Raw genomic sequence first — 27,852 nt, 5'->3', positions numbered from 1 at the left:
TCACAGTAGTACATAAGGTTCTCGGTCTTTAACAAAGTGCTTTAGAATGCAGTTCCTGGTGTTTATTCTACGCTTCTCTTCCTCTTTTCTGAAGTATTTAATTTGCTGAGTCCAGCAGATTTCTGCATCCTGTAGAGAAATAAATAATTTTTTTAGCCATTTTAAACCTGCCATCTATAGACAAAAATATTCAAGAATTGAAAATCTTCGTGAGGATCTCATCTGAGCTTCTCGTTCGGATTGAACTTTAAAAAACCAAATTTAAATAAATTCCACTACATATTATTATTTTGTGATTTTAATTTTGATTTGTTTAAAATATATCTTTGCTCTCAATTAACAATTATCTACTGCAGTTTCGTTATCTAAAATATAGGAAGATCTTCCCTTAAATTAACTAGCTTTAAATTATAATTAGTTCAAATTTAATTTTTCTACATTTTTGGTGGTAATTTAAATGAAGTTTTTATTCATTCTATGGAATTTCTTGGGACGCTTTTCAATTCTTTCTAGTGTTTTTTAGTTGTATTGAGTACTTTGAAACCTTCCAACATATGAATTCCTAAATATACGAGGGGTATTCAAAAAGTAAGTTTCCCCAGTCTGTTGTTTTGCCCCAGCGCCATCTAGCGAGCTGGGACCGAACCTAGTTTTAGTTTAGGATATGCCGATAAGAGCTGAACCGGTCTTAGCAGGCCAATAACAGCCATTACAGATGCCGCAGTCGCAGCAGTCGAAAAAATCGTTTTGGCGGATAGGCGCTTTACAATTGACAGAATTTTTGACTCAATGCCTCCTGAAATCGATATTTGTCAGCGTGAATTTCGTTGCCATTAAGCCCTTTTGCAGTTAAAAAGCGAATAACTGGACGTAACTCACAAGTGGACACGTTTTTCACAGGTAGCTCCATGGTTTCCGAGCCGGTACTGATGACAAAAATTTTTCGGCAGCTAAGACCGGTTCCGCTCTTATCGGTATATCCTAAACTAAAACTACGTTCGGTCTCAGCTCGCTAGATGGCGCTGGGGCAAAACTGCACTCTAGGGAAACTTATTTTTTGAACACCCCTCGTAGTTAATTGAAGGAAACAAACGCAAAGGCAGATAATTCACAATATCGACCAAGATAAGAATCTTCAATAAAAGAAAATGCTCAAAGTATTAATCAGACTACATGGAAAACAATTTTTTCTAATCTAAAATTAAATTTTTCTTAACAAAATTATTTGCTGTAAGTAAAAGTACCATCCGCAAAAAAATATAACAGTTTCTTTGAAAAAAATTATTGGCACCCTTAACATCTTGCTAAAAATTAACTTTATTTTTTTAAAATAAAAGTTCTTATTCCTAACGCTCTAATAGATTAATGGAAAAGAACTTGACCGGATATCAGAAGTTTTGTGGTTTTTTCGCCAGTGGAGCGAAAGGAGAAGACCTTTTTTCAAGAAATAATTTAATTTTTTTTATGTACCTGAATTCTTTGGGTTCTAATGCCAAATTCAGAACAACCATTAAATATATTAACTCTAGATTTATATTCCAATTCGAGTCTATCAACATCATCCTGACATTCGACAACGTCAAATCTTAGTCCTTTTGTCTCTTTATTCTGAAGTACAGCCTAGTGGGCAAGATGAAAAAAACAATTAGATAAAATTCTTTAATTTTTGTAATCAAACAAATATTTAAAGAAATTAAACCATTTTAACTAACTTACTTTGAAATCCTCTGTTAATTTGTCCACGAGGCCTTTCAGTGTGCCCATACGTAGTTTATGTAAATTTTCCAGATCCGTTATTAAATTAGCGAAGACAGTCTGAAATGATGAACAATAGTTATAATGCAGACTGCCAAGCAGATAAACCAACTTTCTTTTTTTTTTAATTCTCATGGCTTTTCTTCCCTTGAATTTAAACAATTCAAGTTTCAGTCATATAACTGAAAAATTGAGCAGTTGAAAATTAAATTTTCTTTATTTTTTAAAAGTTAAACTTTGATTTTTCTTAACTTTTCAAATGTTGAAAATTGCTCAGTGGAAAATTAAAGTTTAAATAGTTGGGTTTGTAATAGTTAAGTTTTCAACTATTAAAAATTGAAGAAAAATCACAATAGTTTTCAACAATATAAAACTGAAGAAAATTAATAATTCATTTTTAAACCCTTGAATTTCTAATGTCCTCAAATTTTTAATAGATGAAAAATTTATTTCGAAATTTTTTTAATTTCTAACAGTTATTAATAAAACTGTTTAACATTGATAAAAAAAGTAAAAATTGCATTTTCCACAGTAGAAAATTGAAGTGTATATCAGTTGAATTTTTCATTTTCAGTGCTTCAAGTTTTCTTTTTCTTCAATTTTGAGCAATTAAATTATCAGGACACCAAAAATCAAAATTTCTTAATAGTTAGAGGTTGAACTGTTGAAAGTTAAAGAAAATTTAGAGCTTATTATTAAAACTTGAAAATTAAAGAAAATTAATTTTCCAAAATCTTAAATTTTAATTTTCTTTTTTTTAAGGACTTGAATTTTCCATGTTCAGAAATTAAAGTTTTATTTTTATCAGCTTTATATCTAACAGATACAAATTTAATTTCCGCAAATTTTTCACCATTGATATTTCAACTGCAGTAGCTCAGACAAATTTAAAACATCTATAACATCAATATCCAGGTTAGATCTCTTTAAATAAAAAAATCTTTCCATGCTGAGAAAACTTCCTTTAGTGAATTCTTGTAAAAAAACCCTTCATTTGTTGATAAGATTGTGTGCTGTTCAAAAAATCTCTTGTTTTTTATTCTCAGCCAATTGTTATAAAGAAAAACCTTTAATGAGCAGAATAATTTAAAAAAATTTTTTTTATTAATCTTTGACAAAAAATGAAACTTTTGACTCTCATCATATTGTCACAAAAAAAATTATTCGGGCTCTCCTACTTTCAAAAAACAATATTTTAGTTGAATTTTCAATGAAAAAATTAATTTTGAAGAAGAAACCCTAATTTTATAAAAACTATTTTATTCAACAAATAAAATAAGTTTTTGAAAAAATGGTTGAACTTTTGCCCGGCTAGTTTAATTTCCGATGAAAAATATTACTTTTTGACGACTATTTGAATTTTTAGCAAAGTATTATTTTTTATCTAAAGGAGAAATATTTTAAACTATAAATATTAGGGAAGACTTGTTAGTTAAATGGAATTAATTTTCAACAAAAATGATTCTTATTTGAGAATAATTAAATTATTTGAGAGAAAGTAAATTACTTTCATTACTCTAAAATCTTTTCTTCACGTACACGCAGAAAGAAATTTTGTTTGAGATCAAGAGAAACGTTTCTTCAAGTTCTGAAAAAAATTGCCAAAAAATAAAAATATCGATTTGGAAAATTTTCGAATAATAAAATTCTCGAATAATAAATTTGCCGAATTATAAAATTCCCAAAATCGAACATTCCCGACAAAGAAAATTCATGACAGCTTATTAGATAACCAAATTGGGAAATTTCTGAATAATAAAACACTTGCCAAAAAATTCTTTATTTATAAGATATCCGAATTGGAAAATTCCCAAATTGTAGAATTCGAGAAATTGAATAATTAATTTTTTATTTATAAATATATTTTATTGATTACAAATAAAAAAATAACAATTTTTCCGATTACTTACAAATTTTAAAATTTCGAAAATTTTTTGAATTTAAAATAACAATAGTTTTAAACAAAATATTTCTCTGTGACGCATTTTTTTAATGTGCATGGATCCAAATTTCAAGTTCAAAAAATTAAAATTTAGATTGAAGCTATTGAGTTGCTGAATTTATAAACTGCGATCAATAAAATATATTTATAAAAAATTGTAATTTTTGAATTTCTTGAAATTTTACAATTCAAGAGTTACACAATTCGGATATTTTATAATTAGGAAATTTTCTGACAAGGTATTTTATTTTTCGAGAATTTTCCAATTCGGTAATATTATAAACTGTCGTTAATTTTATTATTCGAGAATTTTATTATTGAAGAATATTTCAATGCGGCATTTTTATTTTTTTGAAATCTTATAATTCGCGAATTTTAAGATTCGGAAATTTTACAATTCGGTATTTCTTTACTTTTTTGCAATTTTGTTATTCGTGAATTTTCTTATTAAGGAATTCTATAATTCGGGAGCTTTACAGTGTCGGGAATTTAATTTTTTCGGAGTAGTTATTTAATTCGAATTTAAATTATTCAAGCAATGAGAATAGTATATACTTTACCGTGCACAAATTAAAATGAAAGATCTAACTATATTGTGAACTTAAAAGTTAATGGATGCAATTATTTCAAATTTAAAAATTTTATTTTCCAGTTATATTTTAAGCTCAAATAAAAGTGCAGGTTTCTTCATTTAGGAAACTTAAAATTGAAAAATGGAATTATTAAGTTTTATTATTTTTAAAGTCCAGGCTTGCTTCAGGATCGGTTATGCAGTAGTTTCGAATTTGACATTTTTCGTAAAAAATTGTTAATATTTGAAAAAATCTCGCAGACAATTGATAATTTAGAAGATGTTTAATTTAAAAGGACTAAATTTAAACTTGTTCAATTGCAACCATTAAAATTTCATATTATTTGAATCTAATGTATAAATTTTTTTATATATTTATAAGCCAGACATAATTTGAGGAGTTCTGGACAAAAGTGAAATTCGAAATTTGAAAAAAACAAAAAATATAGTTAGATAGCTCTTGAGAAATGAACCTGAGTCTCCATTTACAGTTTTTCTCTTGGGCTGCAAATTTTCCAGTAAATAAATAAAAACTGACCTTTATTTTAATTGAAAAAACCATGTTTTTCACATTCAACTCGCCGTAAGTAATTCATTTATCAACTTATTAACCTTTTTTTTTTGAGTTTTATTCGTGACATTCTAGCGGAGGCTACAGTCTTCAGAAAGGGTCAAAAGGTTATTTCTAATGTTTTTTTTTAATCCCAATGAAAAACCACGTTTTTAGACTTTCACATTAAAAAAGTGAGCGAGGAAGTTTGAGCTACGACAAACTTCAAGCGAACGAATTTTCCGCCAATGTATTGGCCAACTTTTTGGAAAATCTCAATTCGATTTGATTTTTAGTTCCATAATTAGAGCGAATTTAGTGCGAGCTCGCAACGTGACAACACAGGATTTTTCAGGGGACGCCGCCGGAACGCTGACCAGTGCGAGCGAGTGGACAAAACAAAGGATGGGTAAGGTCGATGTTTCAGGCTTTAGGCGGCGTCCCCTGAAAAATCCTGTGTTGTCACGTGGCGAGCTCGTACTAAACTCGCTGTAATTCTAGAACTAAAAATCAAATCGAATTGCGATTTTCCAAAAAGTTGGCCAATACATTGGCGGAAAATTCGTTCGCTCGAAGTTTGTCGTAGCTCAAACTTCCTCGCTCCCTTTTTTAATGTGAAATTCTACAAACGTGGTTTTTTATTCGGATTAAAAAAGAACAAAATTAGAAATTAACTTTTGACCCTTTTCGAAAAATTAAAATGGTAGACGATTTGCTTTAGACAGTAGAAATTTTTCAATGACAATTCACTGACTCAGTTGTGTTAAACAAACTTTTGAACCAAAACCTACAGGCGCTAAAAAAATTATGGCCGCGACTATATTGTGAAATTTTCAAGGTGATTTACCCTGTATTCATTTTAAAAACATCACCTCGAATTGTTTAAAAAAATTTGAGAAACATTAAATTTTTGTTAGATTCATAAAATGATAATAACTGAAGGGCCTCGAAATTAATTTTGTGTAATTAGTGTCTTCATGCACGACTTTTCAAAGATTGTCGTCGTTGTTAGAATAGGTTTTGCAATATTTTCAGAGAAAATTATGATGATTGTTGGACTGGATAATTTTTTAATTAAAAAATTAAAATGGTAGACGATTTGCTTTAGACAATAGAAATTTTCCAATAACAGTTCACTGACTCAGTTGTGTTAAAAAAATTTTTTAAACCAAAACTTACAGGCGCTAAAAAAAATTATGGGCGGCTGGATTAATTATTATTCAAAAGTTAATAATTGAACTGTTCAAAATTCAAAGAAAAATCGAATTTCATATGTTTTTAATGTCCTCAAATTTTGAATTTACATAATTTAATAAAAAAACTTAATGAATAAACTTCTCAATCTAAAATTTCAATACAATCAATTCTGTCCATTGAGGGTTTTCATTTTTCTAATTGTTATGAAAAATAAACAAAGAAACTTTATGAAGAATGAACAATATAATTAATGGTTAGCATAGATTTTTTAATAGTTGTAGGGAATATTATGACACTAGTTCGCCTGGATGATTTTTGTATTAACAAATGAAACATCAAGACGGTTTTTTCTTAATAATAGGGATTTTCCAATAATAATTCTCAAAATAAATTATTACTTCATTGGGAAATTTCCTTTTGCCAAGAAAAAATCTAATTTCATTTTTTTTAAGATTTCAAAATGTTACATTTACATAATTAAACAAAAATCAGTAAATGATGATACAGAATAATAAATAATTATTAACTATCAACTAGGTGACTTACTTGTAAGGCACATAGAGCCAAAAAAAATAACGACCACTTCATCATTGAAAAAGTTTTTTTTTTCACTTTCAAACCAAGAAGAACCCGAAATATTTTATCTTAATCTGGAAAGTCGTCCCTTTATACTGAATAACTAATCACGTGGGATGTTTATTTAATTGATGCAAGCTAAATTCATCACAGAAAAGAGCAGAAATAATAGCAAACTCATCATCATTTAAGCCTCGACAAATTTAACACCTTTAATAAAAATAAATCAATAAAAATTAAATTAAAATATTAATGTAATAAATACATATTAATTCATTAAATATTAATTAATAATAATAATAATAATAATAATAAATAATATTAATTAATTAAATATAAATAAAATAAATATTAATTAAAATTAAATTAAATCAATAAAAAATCAATAATAATTTTTTGTTTCTATAGTGTAAAAGATTGGACCCTATTTACAAGAGAATCGTAAATTATTTCTTGACATTTTACTGAAAAACTATTATCGATGTAAAAAATACAATTTCAATCTCTGATTGTATTTTTTATAAATTCGAAGCTTTAAAAATATGTTCGATTCGGGTACACATTAGGTAGATGAATACTATGATTTCATTTGATTTTAATATAACTTTAAAATAAAAATCTTTTAAGAAATTATATCAAAAACTTTGATAAAATTTTTCTTAAAATTATTTTGCAAAATTAAAAATTATTAAAAATTTTCACAGGAATTTTTTTCTATTGTTTCAAAATCTTTGGAAATCGTTTAAGTTTAGAAATATTTTTGTATCTTTCAGAGAATTTCAGGATTTCGAAGAATTGATTCGAATGTTTCTTAAGTTAAAAAAAAATTCTAAAAATTTTTTAAATTGAATTAAAATCTAACAGATATTTTTAAAATAATTTTGAAAATATTTTGCAATATTTTTTCGTAAAATTCTAAAAATGTTACGAAAATCGTCCAGATTACTGTGTAATAGTTTTTTAAATATTTTAAAATCTTTTTCTATATTCTGTTAAAATTATTTTACAAAATAAAAAATCGTGTAAAGTTTTTCCAGGAGTCTTAATAAATTTCTTATATTGGCTTGAAATCTTTCCAAATACTTATAACTGTTTTTGCATTTTTTGTTGGATATTTTTTTAATTTCTATTTTGTTTTGAGTTTCTTTTTATATATTTATATGATTAAAGTTATTTTTCTATTTCCCGAAAATTTTCAGGAATTCAGACAACTGAATGAATCCATTCGAAATTTTTTTATAGTATTAAAAAAGGAATTACAATTTTTCCAGATTCTTTTCTAATAATTTAAAAAATATTTTGCAATCTTTTTCGATATTTTTTTAGAATTATTTCTAAAAATAAAAAATCATTTTAAATTTTCACGGGAATCTTGAGAATTTTTTTCCATTGTCTTTTAGAAAATTTCGGGAATTCAAAGAATTGATTCGAATTTTTTGTAACATTTTCAAAATGACTTCAAAACTTTTCAGATTCTTTTATATTAATTTTCTAATTATATTGAAATATTCTTCAATACTTTCTTTAAATTATTTTGCAAAATAGAAAAGCATAACAAAATTTTCCAGGAATCTTGAGAATCGTTTTCTATTGTTTTTAAACTTTAAAAATCCTTTAAAATCAGCTAAATTTTTTATTGGAAATCTCAAAATATCTTCATTTTGTTTTAGTTTGTTGAAATTTTTTAAAACTAAACATTATTTTTATGCCTTTTAGAAAATTTAAGGAATTCCAAGAATTGATTCAAATTGTTTGTGAAATTTTTAAAATAGCGTTAGAATTTTACAGATTCTATTTTAATAATTTTCGAAATCTTTTGCCAACTTTTCCAATAATCTCTTAAAATTAATTTGAAAAATAAAAAATTATTAAAAATTTTCTCAGGATTCTTAAGAATTTTTTCCTATTGTTTTGAAACATTATAAAATCCTTCAAAAGCTTCTATATTTGGGTTGAAAATAAAAATTTTTTTTTTTTAATCTTTAGAAAAATATCAGGAATTAAAATAATCGGTTCAAAATTTTTTTTGAATTTTTTTTGAAAAGATTTTTCCTATTACTATTTACAATATAGTTTTATCCAATAGTAAATTTTTGTTACAATTTTTAATTTCAAAAATAAATAAGTGAAGAGATGCATTTTTAAATAGATTAATGAATCTTTTAAAAAAATAAAATTTGGACAAAAGATTTCGACATGTTACTTAGAAGTTTTTTTTTACGAAAAACATTCATTTTCAAAAAATGGAATAGGTAAATTTTTCAGAAAAGAGATTAATTTTCAATAAAAAAAAATTAAATTTTACAAAATTTTTCAACAGTTAATCGAATTGTTTCATTTTTCACAAAATAATTATTATTTTATTATTATTTCCGGATCGAACTAATCTCAAGTACAAGTGTTTAGATATGAGAATTAGAAAATGTTCAGTTCAAGAAAAGAATATTTAAATTAATTTTGAAAACTTTCAATTGAAATCTAATCAGTCCAGTTTAAAAAAAAAATAAAACGATTTTATAATTTAATAGTTGAACTTTTTACCACATAGATGAATTCTTAAACAAAAACCTGTTTTTTTTCAAAGATATTTAGAATTATAAAAAAAGTTTATTTTCAGCCAACAAAGATGATGTTTGAAATAAATAGTGACATTTTCAGCTGAGAAACATCGAATTTTAATTAGAAATTGGCAAATGATTTTAATAAATTAATTCTCAACTAAAAAATTACTGTTCAACAAAAAGGTTTAATTTTGAACCAGAGATAAGATTTCTTAAAAATGATAAATACAAAAAAAAGTTTAATTTAAAGGACAGAACAAATATAAATAAATATAAATTTTCATCTAAAATGATGAATCTTAGTAATAAAATATCAACATCATTTTTTTACGAAGAAGATCAATTATTTAGAAAAAAAATATATCAAAAATTCAGTTAAAAAAATGAACCTATGTAGAAAATGGATTTTTCACAAAATTGTTAAATTTTGACTCAAAATATGAATTTCAATCTAAAATGATTAACCTTTAACAGAAAAATGAATAAAATCATAATAAATATTATTAAAGATAATAAAACAAAAAAATAGAAATTTTAAAATCAATGGATTGATTATTTTGGTAAAAAATTTTCTTTTATGGTTCAATTTAACTGGTAAAAAATCGTGTTTTACGTTGAAAATTAATTGTTTTAACTGAAAATGATACTGTTCCAATTATTGTGAACATTTTTTTTGCATTAACTGTTTGGCTAAATATCTAACTATTTTGGTATAAAATTCAACTATTTTGTAGAAAATTAATGAATTTCTTTAAACATTCATATTTTTGAGAAGAAAATTATTATTTTTTTTTGTTGAAAAATCATCATTTTGGTGGGATATTCAAGTTTTTTTGTTAAAAATTCGTGCTTCTTAGTTAAAATTTTAGTCCTTTTTAGTTTTTTTTATTTGAAAATATAACCATCCTATTTTAGGTTAAAGACATTTTTTTCGTTGAATATTCATTTCTCTTGACTAAAAATGACATTTTTAATAAAAATTCAGTTTTTTAGGTTTAAAATTCAACTATTTTTTAAGTCATCTTTTTTTAGTCAAAAATCTGACTGTTTTGTTAAAAGATCATTATTTTGTTGAAAATTCGTCTTTTTTATCATAAAATTATTCTTTTCCTAAAAAATCATTATTTTCGTAAAGGATTCAATATTTTGTTTAAAAATTCGTGTTTCCTAGTTCAAATACGCAATTTATTTTTTTTTTAAATCGACTTGTTGGGTAGGAAATCAATCTTATTTTTTCTAACTGCTCTTATTGGCTCTGGATTAAAATATTTTATTAATAATTTGTCTATTTTTATTAAATTTTACTAGTAGAAAATTATTTTGTTTTTTGAAAATGAAACTATTTTTTATTTATTTATTTTTTATTTCAACTTTTTGGTTGAAATTAAACTATTTTGGTAGAAGATTCTACTATTTGATGAAAAAAATCACCTATTTATTTAAAAAATTACATGCTTGGTAGAAAATTCATTTTTTGTTATTAAAAATCTAGTGGAAATATCAGCTATTAAAATTTTTGTTGAGAAATAATTTTTTTTCTAAAGGATTTATCAGTTTTTGTGACAAAACTATTTTTTTAAAGGTCGATCTCTTTCTAATTGTTTAAACAAAGTTAAGAAAAAGTAAAAGCTCTTTGCTTTCAAAAAGAATCTGTTTACATAAAAATCAGATTAAGTGCCTGAAAAAGGTTATTCTAATTATTTTAATTTAATTTTAATTGCTTTTTTCTATCTGCAAAAGATACTTTGAAGTCTCTTCAAACCAAAATTGAGAAAAATAAACTAATTAAATAATGAAATTTTACAGATTTGATTAGTGAAAAGTCAGAAACCAAATATATAATAATTTTAAATAATGTTATAAAAATGGAAAATGCAAAAAATATTACAAAAACCTAATTAGCAAAAAAATAAATTAAAACCATAAATGGAATAGTTACATTTTTAACTTAAGAAATTAACTCCCACTAAAAAAACTAATCTTCAACAAAAGAAATAAAATTTTAATTAAAGATATTAATTTTATAACAGAAAAGAATAATTGCTAATAAATTACATTAATTCCAACCAAATAGTTTTATTTTTCATAAACGTTTTGGCCTAATAATTAAATTTTGAACCAATAAAGATAAAGTTATATTAAGAACAAGACAAATTTCTAATAAAATAGAATACTTTTAAACTGAAAAAGAAAAACTAAAAAAAATATAAAAAAGATAAAAATAAAAAAGTCACAAAAAGTTTAGTTAGGAAATTAATTTAAATGAAAACTACGCGCCTCATCGAAAAATGATGACCGAGAAACTTATAGATTTTTTTAAAATGTACAAATTTTGTTTATTAATTTTTTCTCGTAACTTGCCCCGTTTTTCGAAAAATTTAATTTTCTTTTGTCTAATGTTCTTTTTCATGATCAAAACAAAAACTACACATTATATCAACAAATAATTCTAAAACAATTTCTTATTTTTTTTTGCTAGAGAAGTTTTTTCTGTTTATTTTTTTTTCGTAGTTTGTGTCGTCTGTCCAAAAATTTAATTTTTAATTTATATTATTAATTTCACGAATAAAACAAAAGCTACGCGTGCTTAAAGAAAATAATTAACAAGAAATTTGTATATCATTTTAAAATCAATAATTTTCGTGATATTATTTTTTTTCGAATATTGAATAGTTTGAAGGTAAAATGGAATTTTTTATTCTTTACTTTTGATCATATTTTGTGGGGTCAAAATATGAATTTACAAATTTTCAAGAACATTTAGAAAGTTAAAAATTAATATTTTTTGTCTCTTAAATATTTAAGCAAGGAAACCAACATTTAATAAAACCCAAAAACGGGAGATTTTTTTACTGCAATGTTTTTGGAAATTAATTTACAATTAATTTAGGGAAAAAATAATAACAGAAAGTAGTTTTTTTTTATTTTAAGGATTGTTTTAAAATCTCCTTGAGATTAAAGCAAGGGAGTCAAAATTTTCCAACAATGAAAATCAATGGAGATTTTCTGATTTTGTTAATAATGTGGGAAATGACTTTACAATAAATTTAAAACATATATCCTAACAGAAAAATTCGTTAAATTTATTATAAAGCTAGCTCTAAAATAACCGAAAAAAATGTTAAGTGCTATCCTGACTCCACTTTTTGATGATTCCCTTGATTTTTTAATTTTTACTTAAATAATATGATGAATCATCAAATGGCTGTGGCTACATGACAAGCAGAAAAAAGATTATTTGATAAGTGAATAAAGTAAGGTAAAATGGAACAGGTGTTTAAACAATTCTTTTGTTTTTCTTTTAAACCAGGAAATTGTAAAAACTTTTTGTAATACAAGTATTTAAAAGAAAAAAGGAAACTTTTATTACGAAAGTAAAAGCTAATATTTAATGACATAATCTGAGAGGAAATAACATATTTATTTTTCTGAATATTAAACAATTTAAATCCAATCCTTATGTGCTTAATTTAATAATATTTTATATTATTTAAGAGAATTAGATTTTAAGATAAAATTAAAAAATTTATTCCAGTAACATTAAATAAACCAATTAAATTTTTTTTGAAATTATATTTAATCTTAAATTTGTGAATAATTTTAAAATATGAAATATAAATATAATATTATTATAAAAATTATAAGCATGCACAACATAATATTATTAAGCTTTATAATTTGAAAATATATAAATCATGAAAATATTATTATCATAGCTAAAACGCGAAAAGAAAATTTTTGTTAATAACTCAATTATGTGAAATTTAGAATTAATATAGCTCCAATATTAAATAGTTAATAAATTTTGATTAGATAAAGTTAAAAAAATACGGTAGTATTTAATTTCAATCTAAAAATAACAAGTTTTAAACAATAAATCATCAACATAATTAAAACATTAATATAATAAATTTATTTAATTGTAATTTGGCTTATAATAACTCTATGCTTTCATAAAAATTTTAATTATAATTTAATGAATAATTAAACTTCATGATTTCACAATATATCAATTAATTTAATATTCTTTTGTATTATTCGAAAAATTATATTTAATATAAACTTTAAATTATTATATCTGTAACATTGAATAAACCACATTCTGGTGAAAAGTATCTTCAGTAATTTAATGTAACGATTGCAGAATTAAGAGAAACAAATTGAAATAATAATACATCATAATAATTCATTAAAAATAACAGCTGTTATTAAAAGTTAAAATAAAGACACAAAACGCAAATAATTATCGACCATCGAAAAAAGTAGAAATCTAGTTTTTTATTTCGATTGATTTTATACGTTGAAGAAAGATGTCGCCAGCCGCCATAAAATACGTGATTAACTTGAACGGTGTAACTTTTCAATTCAGGGAGAAAGATTTAAAAAATTCTTAAAATTTATTTCAATTTCCATCATGAAAATTTTCTTATTGCAAAAAAAACTTCGTTCGGTGATTTCGAAACTAATTTCGCGAAATAGGTACATTAACCAGAGTCTTTAAAAATTGTTCTTAGTAATTTTTATAATTCAAACTTTTTTGGAGGTGCGTTCCGCTTACACCTCCACAACGGAATTTCAGTGCTTTTTTATGCCATAATTTTGGGTTTCTTTTTGGCAACGATGCCGATTTTTGGGCTCTTTTAGTTTTCTCAAAAAAGCGACTTTTTGGTGGAGGTACTGGCCGCTAACGCCTCCAGTATAAAAAATTTGAAAAATTGAAAAAATCAAGAGCGCCAGAATTTTTTTTTTGGTCTCTTAAGAATGCAAACATTAACCCAGTCGGCACAAAACTATTAAAATCCAAAGAACGTCCTATGTGAGGCCAATCAACGTCTCTAAGACTTTCAATGTCCTAAAGATGACCTAAGGACGTCTTAAAGACATGGACGTCCTCGGGACATCTTTCGTACTGACATTAGACATTTTATGAGCATCCCTAGGATGACCAAAAGACACGTTATGAAAAACGTCTTAGGGATATTCCAAAGACGTCTCTAGGACATTTTTAATTTTTTTAACCACTGCGAAATTTAAAAAAATAAATCCTATCTTCTAAAAACTATCCTTAAAATTAAATATGCACTTATCTAAATGTAACCACATTAGAATTTGGGACTTTTATTAGCCTCTTCTGGGACACCAATACCGCTTTTTGGGCTTTTTTATTTTTCTCAAAAAGCCGGACTTTTAGGTGGAGGTGCTGATCGCTAGCTCCTTAAGCACAGAATATTTTAAAAATTGAAAAAATCAACAGCGCCATAATTTTCGGGTCATTTGAGCTCTTCGAAAATTCAAAAATTAAATTTGAAAAACAACCCCAATCTTCTTAAAACTAACCTTAAAATTAAATGTGCACCTAAATTAAATATAAGCATATCAGAATTTTGGGCTTTTTCGGTATGGCTAAGAGTTTTTTTAAAGAAGAAATGTATGATTTTTCTTTTTCGCATTTTTTGGGAGGTGTTTTGTTAACTCCCGACGTCCTGCCTTCGTTTCCCTGAAATACCGAATAATGAATCCAAAACAACATTTTCGAAGTTTTGGAGGAATTGACGGAGGATTCCAGTATTAACACTTACTTGTCATCAAACCACAACACACCGCTATTACCGGCCACTCATGCACAGTTCACTAGTCCAATTTGTCTACACTACGACTCGATCATTAACTCATGCCATCTAGGTTAATTGTCACTTATTTTATTTAATGAAAATACAAATTTAACAGCCGGCGCGGCACGTGTCACAACAACTGGCGGCCATCATTACCACTGCTAGCGCGCCGGGTGGTGACTAGCGTACCACCATCAAGTTGGTTACGACGTAAACTACTACACCGTGCGAGCCAGAAGTAAAGCTAATAGGGGGCAGCACCTCCCGGACCGAACCGGTGAACATGCGGAGACAAGGGGGAAGGCGCCAAAAAAGCAAGGCAAGAGTCAGTTCGTGTTGGTCGTCCACGCTCTACAGTCTATTTGTACTGGGTCGCAAGGACTTTTCTTCCGCGATTCACATCAGCTTCATCGAGACGAAGATAGGCGTCTTGGTTTTCCTTTCCTTATAGCTACAATTTCTTGGCTTAAAAAAAAATGAATTTCGCGGAGTGTTTACTTGTTTCTCGCGATAAAAGAATGTATTGTTTTCTTTCTTCGGGTTTTACAAGTGTGTTCCCTTGAGGTATATTGTTGTGTCTCCTTATTTTTTTTTGTAGTTTCAAACATAATCCCGTAACGTTTTTTTCTCTTCTTTCTTTGCCAAGAATGTTTTAAAAAAAATTTTCTTTTAAAATAATGCTTATGCGTAATCGCTTTTAAGGATGAAAATGGCAGAGGTTTTGGAGTATCCGATTAACATGTAATTGCAAGTCACGCCCTTCTGGCCTGGCGCCTTGTAAATGTAAGTCAGATTTTTTTGTAGCGCCATTTTCTCTTCGTATCCCTCGAAGCAGAAAACGGTATTACAATATGCATATATTTTTTTGGTTTTGTGTAATGTCTTTATTTTCAGTTAAAAGTAGTTGTTAGTATTATGAGGTGCTTTCGCAAAATATAATTTATTATTTTTGGTTAGCAAAACTTTAGCTCAGACCTGCGGTATATGTTTTCTCGCACTTATTCCACATCTTTCTCTTCAGGTTGATTAAATTTTTTTAAATTTGTTGTAGCGGAGGTATTGGCGCACAGAACCTCCAACCGAAAAGTCCGTTTTTATTTAGAAAAATAGACTCCAAAAATCGATATTGGTCCCTAAGCAGAGCCCAAAAAAGCCCAAAATTATGGCATACAAATGTGGGAATAGATTTACTAACCGGGGTCTGAAAAAATTTTGTGCTATTATTATCTTTTATTTGAATTTTGTTGCTGCTTTTAACTAATAGAAGATGAGACGTGGATCGTTTAATTTGATTAGAGTAGTTCATATAGGGGATGTGGAATATGACTGTGAAGACATGTATATATTTAATAGCTTCTTGGAAAGTTCTCTGGGCTGATTATTTTTAATTAAAATTTTTGTAGCGATTTTTGTTAAATGCAGATGAGATTTGGTTTGTTAAATGTGGTAAGGCTAGTTCAGAACGGACATTCATATTATTAAATTAGACGAACAATTTAATAAAATGACTTTTTTTTTATAAAACTAAAATTGACCAGAGTTATAGTATTAAAAAAATGTTAAAAAAAAACAAGGAAATCAACATTTTAAGCCAAATAACGCACGATATGAAAAAAGTCAGAAGAAGAAAATCGTTTCTTTTTCAATGCCCTACAAGATTATCATAACAACTTTTTGAATTTTCTTTAAAAATCGAAAATTCAAATTCTGACAGCATGAAATAATAATGGGAAATAAACAATTCCATGTTGCGGTTAAACTATGCAAAACAGGTGTAAAGATGGCTTGACAAAAATTCTGCATTTTAAATAGATCTACAAATTTTTAATGAATCACCTTCAGATAGCATGCGTATTTTGTGTTTTATTCGTAAAAAATTATATTAACAATAAAAAATCAGCCCGCTGCGTGGGCAGATTCTCATTACAACTTATGTTTTTTTAATTTTCTTATTCTTCTCTTGTGTGGGGTTTAAAAATATTTACTTTTTTTCTAATGTTCTTAATGCTGTCTTTCATGATTCGAGCAAAAAACAGAACTACCAAAATATTATTCATAACAAATTAATTTTTAAATTCTCATCAAGAGAAGGTAATAAATTTGTGTAAAATTGAACCAACCCTCCCTGTTTTTGTCAAAGTCCACGTTTTGAGACCCCCTGAATACGAAAAACAGGTGTTTACGAATGTGTCTGTCTATCTGTGTGTGTTTGTGTGTTTCTAGATTTTTAGTCTGTAAGCACGATGACTTTCGAAAAACACACGAATATCGACATTTTAAGCCGAATAACGCAGGATATAAAAAAAGTCAAGAGAAGAATGTTTCTTTTTCGATGCCCTACAAGATTATCAAACAAAAAGAGTTTTTGGTATCGGACTCAAAGGAGTGCCGCACATTAGGAAAAAATGGCTTGTTTAGTTCGGAATAACATACAGCCCACAAAACTTCACCGATTTTGACCAAAAAAATTGAAAAAAAAGGGAAACTCGTAGTTGAAATAGCTTAAGTTGCATAAAATAGTATTAGTTAAAGATATTCAAATATTAGACAAATTTAATAAACAAATGCATTATTGGGGCATCTGTCGACGGAAAATTTTTTTTGTTACGTTACCAGACTTGTAACTGGGAAATTGATAATAAATTCGGCAATCTTCATGATAAGTTGACAAATGTTATGATTTTTAAAACAAATTTAATAAACAAATTAATTATTCGGGCATCTGTAAACACACAAATTATTATTTTTTTAAATTTCAGGCTTTTCAATTGAGAAGTTCATGATGATTTTAGCCAAATTCATAATTAGTTGATTGCTTTAATTCCTTGCTTTTCATTGATTCCATGAATTCCTTGAATTTAATAAATTCCTTGAATTACATGAAGTCCATGAATACAATGAGTTTCATTAATTCCTTAATTTCTTTGAATTTCTTGAATTCCATGAATTCCGTTATTTTTGTAATTGCTGTGAATGTCTTGATTTCCATGAATCCATTGAATCCATGGAGAGTGGCTGTCCAAGAATTCTAATAATTTGGATGATAATAGACTCGATGGTATTAACATCTGTCGTTTTTTGTAAACGAATTGGATAAGCAAATGACAAAGTTTGGCATTTTCCCGCCGAATATTTGTCTTTTAAGGAAAGTCTGCCCCATGATGCATTACTTAAGTGGCTAAGCTACAAACTGTTCACTATGAGCTATTGTTATTCTTTTAAAAAAATTTTATTGACAAAGGTCACAGCTAAACATTTTTAAGTAAGGAAACAAATTTTTTGAATGAACTATTCAGATTTATCACAAGGAATATGGTAAATAACAAGTTTTGCAATTAGAAAAAAATTTGCCTTATAAAAGTGACAGAGGTAATTAGTCAACAATGTTTAGTACTTGAATCTTTAAGTTATTGCTATTTGCGGTACAGTTGTTCAAGAAAACTGAAGATTTTTCACGGAAATAAAAGTTTTGAATCCTGGTAGTGAATTTTGAGGCTGACTTGTTTTTAAAAACAAAATATTTTGTCTGAAAATTCCAAATTTTCTTGTTCTTTATCCAATTCACTTATACTTCTCATTTGCACTTAGACAGCAAAAAACACTAGAGAATTGTTGAACCGCTGCAATTTTAGTAAATCGCCAAGAGAGAATAATTTGATTTTCAAATTGATCGGGGGGCTTAACAGATGAAAATGAAAATATGAATAAGTATAAAATTTAATATAAAATAATCTAATAAATTGATTAATATGTTTATTTGTGGAGAACTTATAATTTTATGACTGTAGTTTATTTGAGGTTTAAATCACAGATCTGGATTTAATTCGAGAATAATGGAGGAAAATAGCATGAACGAAGTTTTGAACTCAAATATTAGTAATAGGTTAAAAAAGTGAGGAGTGAATTAAATAATTTTGAGAAAGATAATGTTTCTGTTATATCCACTTACAAATACTTCGTTTAATCCTCGAAATATAGACATGTTCGAAGAAAGGAAGGACTCTCTTAGGATTGAAAGCATGCAAAGGCAATGAAACTTTTTCATATGCTTGCATATATCAATATATGTATATATGTAATAAAAAAATTGCTTAGTGCATACATTATAATATATTTATCGTTGTGACATACTCAAATTTAAAAGAAAACATAAATTTATATAAGATATAATCTATTACAATATTCAATCAAAAAATTCAATTTTTAAGTCTTTGGAAATACCTTTAAGTATCTAAAAAATCTTGAAATCTCTTTAATTGTTATGAATGAACTTTTTCCAACTGAATATTATCAAATCCCGTTAAAATTTATGAAATCTGATATTTCCTAATAATCCTACTCAGTTGCTTTTTTTCATTGCTAATCCACGTTTTAATCTGTAAATGTGTTCCTCGGTGCGGAACTGGGTTTTCTTTTATGTCATTTTTTATGACTACTGCGCTTGGAAACGTGCCCATCAAAAGATGTTTTCCATGCAAGTCCCGGACCTTTTTCGTTTCTTCCTGCTCCCACCTAGTTCGTTGTATGATCTTACGTTGTGGTGAAGCTGAAAACAGAGGACAATACAAAATAATGTGATAATTAAGTTTCTGATGCACCTCCTAATCAAACCAAAAGTGTGGTACTCACAAGAGCGTTTCCTTTTATTTGATATGCTGCTACTTCCTGCAAATATGTTGAAACTTCTCAAGTTCCTCTGAGACCTCTGTGTTATAGATAGGTACTTGTGTCTCGAGACTCCGTTGGAGAGTATTTTGTTCATCAGCGCTGCAATTCTCAGAATCAGAAGCTGATTTTATTTGTGCCCCACCTTGAGCTGTCTGTAGCAGTTGCGATATTTCTACAATTCCTCTACTTATGATGGGTTGTCTGTAGATTTCTTTGTGAATATCTTTGCCGTGTCCTATAAAATTTTCCAATTACGCCACCTTTTCCTCATTCAAGTTTAGCAGTATGCCCAGCTGAGAAACTTGATTTCGCAGCGTTGTACCTCGCAAGCTCGAGGGCATCTCCGCACCACGTTTTTTCGAGAATCTGCGCAGCAAATGACAGGCTCTCAGGTGCTTGGGTATTCCATGTCGTGAACTGGGCAACCCAAAGATGAACTCGTTCAAACCTGCAATCTGCAGGTTTGGCCTGTGTTGCAGAAGCATCTCTATGCATTGAAGATGCAACGGACTCAGCAACACAGGAAAAATTCTCCCCAGCTTGCCTCGGATGGTAAACCTCGCATAATTTTTCGCTATCTCCTTCGAGGCTGGTGAAAGAGTAGACATTAAGTTTTTGTTTGTTTTTTCGTCAAGTTTTTGACGAACTTTAGAGTCACTTATTTCTATTCGTTCCGTTTCACCAACTCGACGAGTAAAAAGTTGTACGGATGTTAAGGTGGGCTCTGCTAAATCAATCCACTTTTCGAAAGTAAATTCCTCTTGTAAATTTAACAGAGCATCTTTCATCTGTTCTCTTAAAAAAAGTACAATTTTTTAATGTCGCCTAGGATAGGAAGAGAAATTTTTTTCTCCTTTTGACTTTGTGTTGCGTTTCCAGTGCCAGTTTGGTGATGGAAACTCCAAAATCCTCTTCTCAGATTTTAAGGAAGTCCTCAGTGTTCTTCTGGTTGACTGGATCGTGGGCTGGCGTGGCAAAATGTACTTTACGCACATTTTATTGCAATAGTCAATCACTAGCCAGTCGAACCTGATGGCACGGACAACATCGTCTAACCGTAAAACGGAGAAAATTGTTTCGCGTAATTTAGTGGATGCCGTTTCGTGAATTGTGCTAACGAGTTGCTTTCTCAGGGTTATTATGCATTTATCCTTGTTGCTATTTTTACCAGAGTATTTTTTCAAATGACGCCGTAGGGAATTAATTAAATAGGACCCTTTGCAGTAGAAACACGTGGCAAAAGCAGCACCATTCTTCGCGTATTTTTCTTGGGGACGCCTCATGACAATCCTTTTCCCACTGGTTTGAGCTAGGCTTGTATTGAAGACGTAGGCGCCAGATTTAGAAATGTCGCCGATTAGTCTTCTCCGGGCAATACTTCCTGATGGAAAGGTCAAAAATTCTTGGACCTTGAGTTTGTTTGAATGTTTGTTTATTAAATGTCGACCGAGTTTTTGGAACAATCCCTTGCAATAAAGGCATGCGTATTTTTTTCCCTCTCCAGTTTTTCCTTGGGATGGGTCGACATCTAAATTTTCCTCAGCAGGTGCCCTAGTGCCCGCTACATTTGAGTGGTTATCAAGGTTTGCAACGTATTGCAGTCGAATTGCTGATCTGAAGATTGTTCGGACTTTGTGTACGTTAAGTTTAAAGTACTAAATGTTCTTGTGTCCGAGTTGTCTATACTTGACAACGGCATTTCATAAAGGCTTTCTTCGTTGTCCGCAACTGAAAAGTTTAATATATTTTTATTTCATGCTCGAACAAATATTAAGTTTACAAGTGTTGATAATACTGTATTACCAGAATTGTTACTCTCTTCTATTTGATGACGATTGTATGGCTGCAGCAGGAGCGATTTATCCACAGAGAATCGGGTGGACGTACTTGCGTCAAGTAGACCAATAATTGATATGTTAAGACTTGGATCTCCCAATGATGAAGAATCTCTTACTTCACCTGAAGCAACTTCATATATATCGAAGTCGAAATGATTACTAAATGGACAGTTGCTAGAAGCGATCCTTATGAGCTCAACTACAGGTTCATAATCACCTACCGGTGAATTTTCCATGTACTGAAAAATGAATTGTCGTTAATAAACCTAATGAATTCATTTTAATATTACAACTTTTGAATATAACCTTATTACCTCTGTTTTTATACTATTGTTGTTATTCATGACCACCAATTCTTCCTCCGTGCCAATAAACATTGGGATATTTTCAATATCTATGTTTTCGTATTCCGTAGGATGATTAAGTTCTTTATGAATAGATGAATCAACCTATAAATTATGGACACAAATATCATTATCTTGTACAAAACGGACGAATATCTTTGAATTTCACGTTCACTCCATATAATTCGAATGCAAAAGTATTTTTTTTTAAAATGTTTGATAAACAATTTTATCACCTGCATTGTTAATTTATTGCTGTTATCCGGGTTCCTTGAATTTTCATTTGATTCATGTCAGCTTCCTGGTGACAAGGAAATCTTATATTTTTGATTAACCGCTTCAATTGACTTGATACTCGGCTTTGAGATCTGAAAAAAAATTCTACTGAATTCTACGCTCATCTTTAAATATTATTGAGGTTGTTTGTGACAAGCAGGAGGAAAATAGTACGTTTCTTTACCTGGGCGTGTTGGTTTTCTTTAATTTCCACATTTTTTGTTATTTCTGGCAGCTTTTGAAGAATCATCTGTTGTGATGCACAGTTTTTTACATTCTCTTCTCTCCTCATCCTCTCGTTATCTACGAAAGAGAAAACAAATTTCAATAATGCCGGAGCATACAAGTTTTCAGCATTTAAAACTACGTTTTTACTGATGATAACAGCTTGTTTTTAAAATAAACTTTCCGTTTTCTGAATGCTTATCATTTTTTTTTAGGTTTATTTTTCTTTCTTATTTTTTTTACATTGACGAAGATCATAATTTGACATTTCTTGAAGAAAAATGCAACCGTTTGATTGAAAATTTAACTCGTGTTTTAAATTTTATATTTAAATAAAAATACATCTGTTAGTTTGAAAATTACAACATTTTGTTGATAAGTCACACTTTTTGGCTGAAAAGTCAGTGCACACTGACAGGAAAACTAATTTTTTGGCAAAAAAATATTAGAATCTTTAACTGAACAATAAATAAAGCGATTTAACAAGACGGGAAGGTACCTCTATGATCAGTACAAAAAATAATGTTGTTCGAATCCACAGCCATTTCCAGCTTCTCCTTAAATATGATAATTACGATATTAGCGATTCAGCAATATTTAAGATATCACAATAACAAGAGTAAAAATAATTTTAAATGTTTGCCTTATCAAACCGATATTTATCTTTCATCTAAAGATTCTAATAGTGTTTTGCCAACAAAAATTGTTTTTCCTGTCAAAATAGAGGTGACACCCCTATTCTGCAATCTAACCGAAAATTCTGCTCTTTTCTTAAAAATATGGTACAACTACTTTGTAAAAAATTTACTTTTCATTTAAATCTGTTATTTGTGAACACCACTATTTGAAACAAGAAATTTTAGAAAAAACTTAATCTGTTTAGAGGGAGATTTCATCTTTCTTTGATGAAAATGCAACTGTTAGATTGAAAATTAAACCATTTTGTTAAAAAGTCATACTTTTCGGTTGAAAATTCAAAAATTCTACTGTTTTGTTGAAAATTTAACCCTGGTTTACCCCCTGAATAGACCGACGTGTAATAGGCAAAGACATTTTTAATAAATGTGTAGAATATAGTGCACTTACCTTTTTTTTTGCTGACGCTGAGCCAATTCAACCAAATGTCTTCCTCGATGCATAACTGATGAAAAGTGGTTCTGATTATCTTCCATCTTCTTCAATTAGAAAGAGAGAGTTTGACTGCGATCAGGTAAATGATTCACTGACCCTAAGAAGATGCAATGGTGCATTGTTTAAATCTGAAGAAATTTAGTCAGAATTGCCCTTCTACCTCAAGTCAGGACATTTCAGACCATACAGAAGAACAGCATTTTGGAGACTTTTATAACACAGCGAGAAATATCTTATCATTGATTCCATTACAAATCATGCAAAATCTGTGTTAGTTGATCATAACAAAAGATTTCAGTGATTTTTACAAATATTACCAAATATTTCGCAAAGATTTCACGAAGATGATCAATCTGAAAGATTTCACAAAGATGATAAATCTAAAAGATTTCACAAAGGCATAATTTTCCAATGATTTCACAGAGATTCCAATAATTTCACAAATCTTTCAAAAATATTTTAAGCATTTCAAATATTATTAACAATTCAGTGATTGAAGTTTATCCACAATCTGCAACTACACTGAAAAAAATTTTCATTGAATCAAGTAGGCTAATTTAATTGGCTGATTTCACTTGCAAGAAGCAAGTATTTTCTTTTTACAAGAGACTGATTTTATTGAATTGGTCTGAATTAATTTATTTCTTACTGCAAAAGTATCTTATTAAGTTGACATGATATGAAGTTGGTTCTCTTCGCCGCAAACAATTATTTTGAGATTCAATAATATTTATAAAATCCAAAACATTGATGCACATAATCAATTTTATTTATGCAAATATAGATAGGAATTTGCAACTTTGATAAACTACAAACTTTACGCTGATATGCAAAACAAATCACTCATAAAACTATTTAAAAAATTATAAGTTTATTGCGTCGTTAAGTTTTTGTGGGTAAGAATTAAAAATTTTCAAATGGATTTAAGAAAAGTGTTATTCATTTTGAAATAATTATGCAATACTCCTAAATATTTCCTAAAATTATTAAAAGGTTATAAATGCATTGGGTTTATAATTTTTTTTGCTGATTATTTGTATGTATTAATATACTTAAAATTAAGTCATTTAGAATTTTTTTAACCGTGAAACATTTTTGTAAATAATAAAAAATAAATATATGACATCATAAAACAAATTTATAAGCTTTAAAAGATGCTTAAAAATACAATTATTACATTTTTTTGATAATTAAAAATAACGTTATCGGTTTATAAAGAAAAAAAAATTAAGGAAAAAGAATTCAATAACATTTTTAAAAAGTTTATTAAGAATGCATTTCATTTTATGAAAGAATAATTAAAAAATTGACAATTAGAATTTTTCAAATAAAAGAATTGAGAATGCAAGGAGAAAGAAAATAAATATTTTCCATACGACCACCTAACACCCTATCACTTTTAACCTGCAAGTTCTTTGCACCAAACGTTTCTTTACAGAATTCTTTTTTCTTCTGATTTCGAAGTATTTTATACTTTTAATAAAAATAAAATATCCAGGACTTTTCTAAAGGGGTAATATTTAAACTAGCGATCAATTCCAATTTACATATTTTAATTTATTTTTGTTTGGAATTGTTATTTTAAATTAAAAATTGAATTAAAAAGTTCTATAAAAGAATTAAGTAAATCGAAAAATGTGCGTTTTACAGACTTTTTTAAAAACAGAAAATATTTATTTGTCACTGAGGGTATAAAAGCGCTTTTCAACTCAAAAGTTATTAATTTTTTATAAGCTTTAGATCGTTTTTAAGCGGATTACTTTTTAACAAAAAAGCATTGAGCCCTTTGAAACATAAGTGAAGTTAAATTATTTTAAATTATTTTTTTTATTCATTACCTTTGGGTCATTTTTAAGCGTTTTAAATATTTAGAAACAACAAGTGTTAACTCCCTTGCTAAATAAGGGAAACTTACTTCGCTTGTTTACATATTTTATATTATTGTTTAAGAAATTTTATGTTGTATTAAAAATTAAGTAAGAGAGTATTATATACAATAACAGAGTTGGATAAATTGAAAACTGCCTTGAAATTCTTACTCGAGATTTTGTCACCGAGATCCAAGTGCTTTGATAGCGAAGTCGGTAGAGCGCGTCTTTTACTTGATTCAAGAACAATTTTTTTTCGGTGTAGTTTATCAAAGTTGCAAATTCCTACCTACATTTTCATAAATAAAATTGATTCAATATCTGATTAAACTTGACGCAAATAAGTATAATGAAATAAATTAACTCAATATTTTTTGCTTAGAGTAAATATATTCTTGATTCAAATAGTTGTCCTGATTTTATTATTTTCTTAATTCAAGAAAATCGGCACCTTGTAAAAAGAAAATACTTGCTTCTTTCAAGTAAAATCAGCCAAGTAAACTAGCGTACTTGATTCAATGAAAATTTTTTTTTAGTGTACAGTCTCATCGAATACAATTTCAAGATTCGACATTTTAAAATACAAAATTCAACAAGTTTCCAAGACTATATTTAATATAGGGGTAAGGTAAATGTCCCAATTTGGACGAATGTAAGGATTTGCTTGGCGTATTTTGCTTGTTAAAAGTATTTTAAATCGTACGAATCGACAAAAGTTCCTAATACTGCACAGTTTGAAGATTTTTCATTAATACTTTGTCTGCTTATTGATATAAACTAACCATTTTTACTGAATAATAAAGAATATTTTATGCTTTACCGATGAACCAATTTGAACGACTAAATTTTTCCTCTGACCCAGTTTGGACGAATCAAATGTCCCAATTTGGGCGAATGACGCTACGTTATATTTCCTACAGTAGATGGATATAGTCATTGATAAAAACTGACTCCCAATTTATTTTGACACTAGAAATTTCACAATTTTCACGTAAAAATTGATCGGCGTAATAAATCACGTAATTAAAAGAAAAAGAATATTTTTCTCGTTTGCATTTTTAAATTTGCTATCTCATTGTCGTTGTGATTGTTTTCCGCACATTTTTATAAATTGTACAATACAAATGCATAACAAAAGCAGGCATCTTAACAGGAGAAAGCTTTCAGAATTGAAACAGTGTGCTTGTTATCTTAAAAAACTCCTAATTTTTATGCAGCTCTGCTGTTTGTAAAGACTCGCACAAATTCCTCCAGCCGTTTTTTTTCCGTCCATGTTAAGGCGGAAGGGAATATACGAATTATCAATTAGTTTTCTTTAATATTAAAGAACACATTCGTCAAGCTTAGGATTAATACTTATTTTTCAATCGAAACATTCGCGCCACACAAATTTTGGAGCACTGTTGAAACGAAAAACTACGCAGCCTGTCAACTTGTGAAATAACAAGCCGATAGTAATGTGATGTTCGATCTGCCACAGATGGTCTTTGAAAATTGTTCTTATTAATTTTTATAATTCAAACTTTTTGGAGGTGCGTTAGGCTTACACCTCCACAACGAAATTTCAGTATTCTTTATGCCATAATTTTGGGGTTTTTTTTTGGTAACGATGCCGATCTTTGGACTCTTTTAGTTTCCTCAAAAAAGCGACTTTTGTGTGGAGATGCTGTCCGCTAACGCCTCCAGTAGAGAAAATTTGAAAAATTGAAAGAATCAACAGCGCCAAAATTTTGGTTTTTTTGGGCTCTTAAAAAATGCAAACATTAACCCAGTGGGCACAAAACTATTACAATTCAAAGAACGTCTTTGGAACGTTCCTAGGGCGTCCTATGTCAGGCCAATGAACGTCTCTAAGACGTTCAATGTCCTAAAGATGACCTAAAACGGTCTTAAAGACATGGACGCCCTCGGGATATCTTTCGTACTGACATGTTATAAAAGGCGTCTTAGGGATGTCCCAAAGACGTCTCTAGGAAATCCTTAATTTTTTTGACGACTACCAATACCTATTTTTGGGTTCTTTTATTTTTCTCAAAAAGCCGGACTTTTAGGTGAAGGTGTTGATCGTTAGCTCCTTAAGCACAGAACATTTTAAAAATTGCAAAAATCAATAGGGCCATAATTTTGGGGTTTTTTGTGCTCTTCGAAAATTCAAAAATTAAATTTGAAAAACAACCCCTATCTTCTCAAAACTAACCTTAAAATTAAATGTGCACCTAAATTAAATATAAGCATATCAGAATTTTGGGCTTTTTCGTTATAGCTAAGACCTTTTTTAAAGAAGAAATGTATGATATTTTTTTTGCATTTTTAGGAGGTGTTTTGTTAACACTCGTTATTGATTCTTTCCTCACCTTGCGATTAACATTAATCAAGATATCAAAAATCGCGAAACACACCAAAACCAGCACGAACTCAGAAAGCTGATTCATTAAGGAGTGAATCTGATAACTGTGGAATGAGGGCAGATTGAGTTAAATTTACTTACTTTCATGACTGATTTCTTTTAGAAGAAGGGCACTTCGATTAATTGTTTATCACCATTTGTAGTTTAGGGTCAGGAAAACTTTCTGCATTAAAAAAAATTAGAAGTCCTGTCTGCGTTTCCCTGAGATCCGGAATAATGAATCCGAAACAACATTTCCGAAGTTTTCGAGGAAATTCAGGAGGATTTCAGTATTAACACTTACTTGTCATCCAAACTACAACACTTATTTTATTTAATGAAAATACAAATT

General features: G+C 28.3%; 1 protein-coding gene across 1 annotated transcript; it reads right to left on the bottom strand.

The window, feature by feature from the left end:
• LOC117170798 lies at positions 1-27,852 on the bottom strand. Its single transcript, XM_033357836.1, has 4 exons — positions 27,603-27,852; positions 1,717-1,815; positions 1,471-1,620; positions 1-129 (listed from the first exon to the last, which is right to left on the bottom strand). The coding sequence occupies exons 1-4, from the start codon at positions 27,606-27,608 to the stop codon at positions 1-3; spliced, it is 384 nt and encodes a 127-aa protein (XP_033213727.1). The 5' UTR covers positions 27,609-27,852.

Source organism: Belonocnema kinseyi, chromosome 4 (genome assembly GCF_010883055.1).
Source record: "Belonocnema kinseyi isolate 2016_QV_RU_SX_M_011 chromosome 4, B_treatae_v1, whole genome shotgun sequence".
In the NCBI taxonomy this organism is placed as follows: Eukaryota; Metazoa; Arthropoda; class Insecta; order Hymenoptera; family Cynipidae; genus Belonocnema; species Belonocnema kinseyi.
Note: the sequence above shows the minus strand (reverse complement) of the source record. Positions and strands in the feature narration are given on the sequence as shown.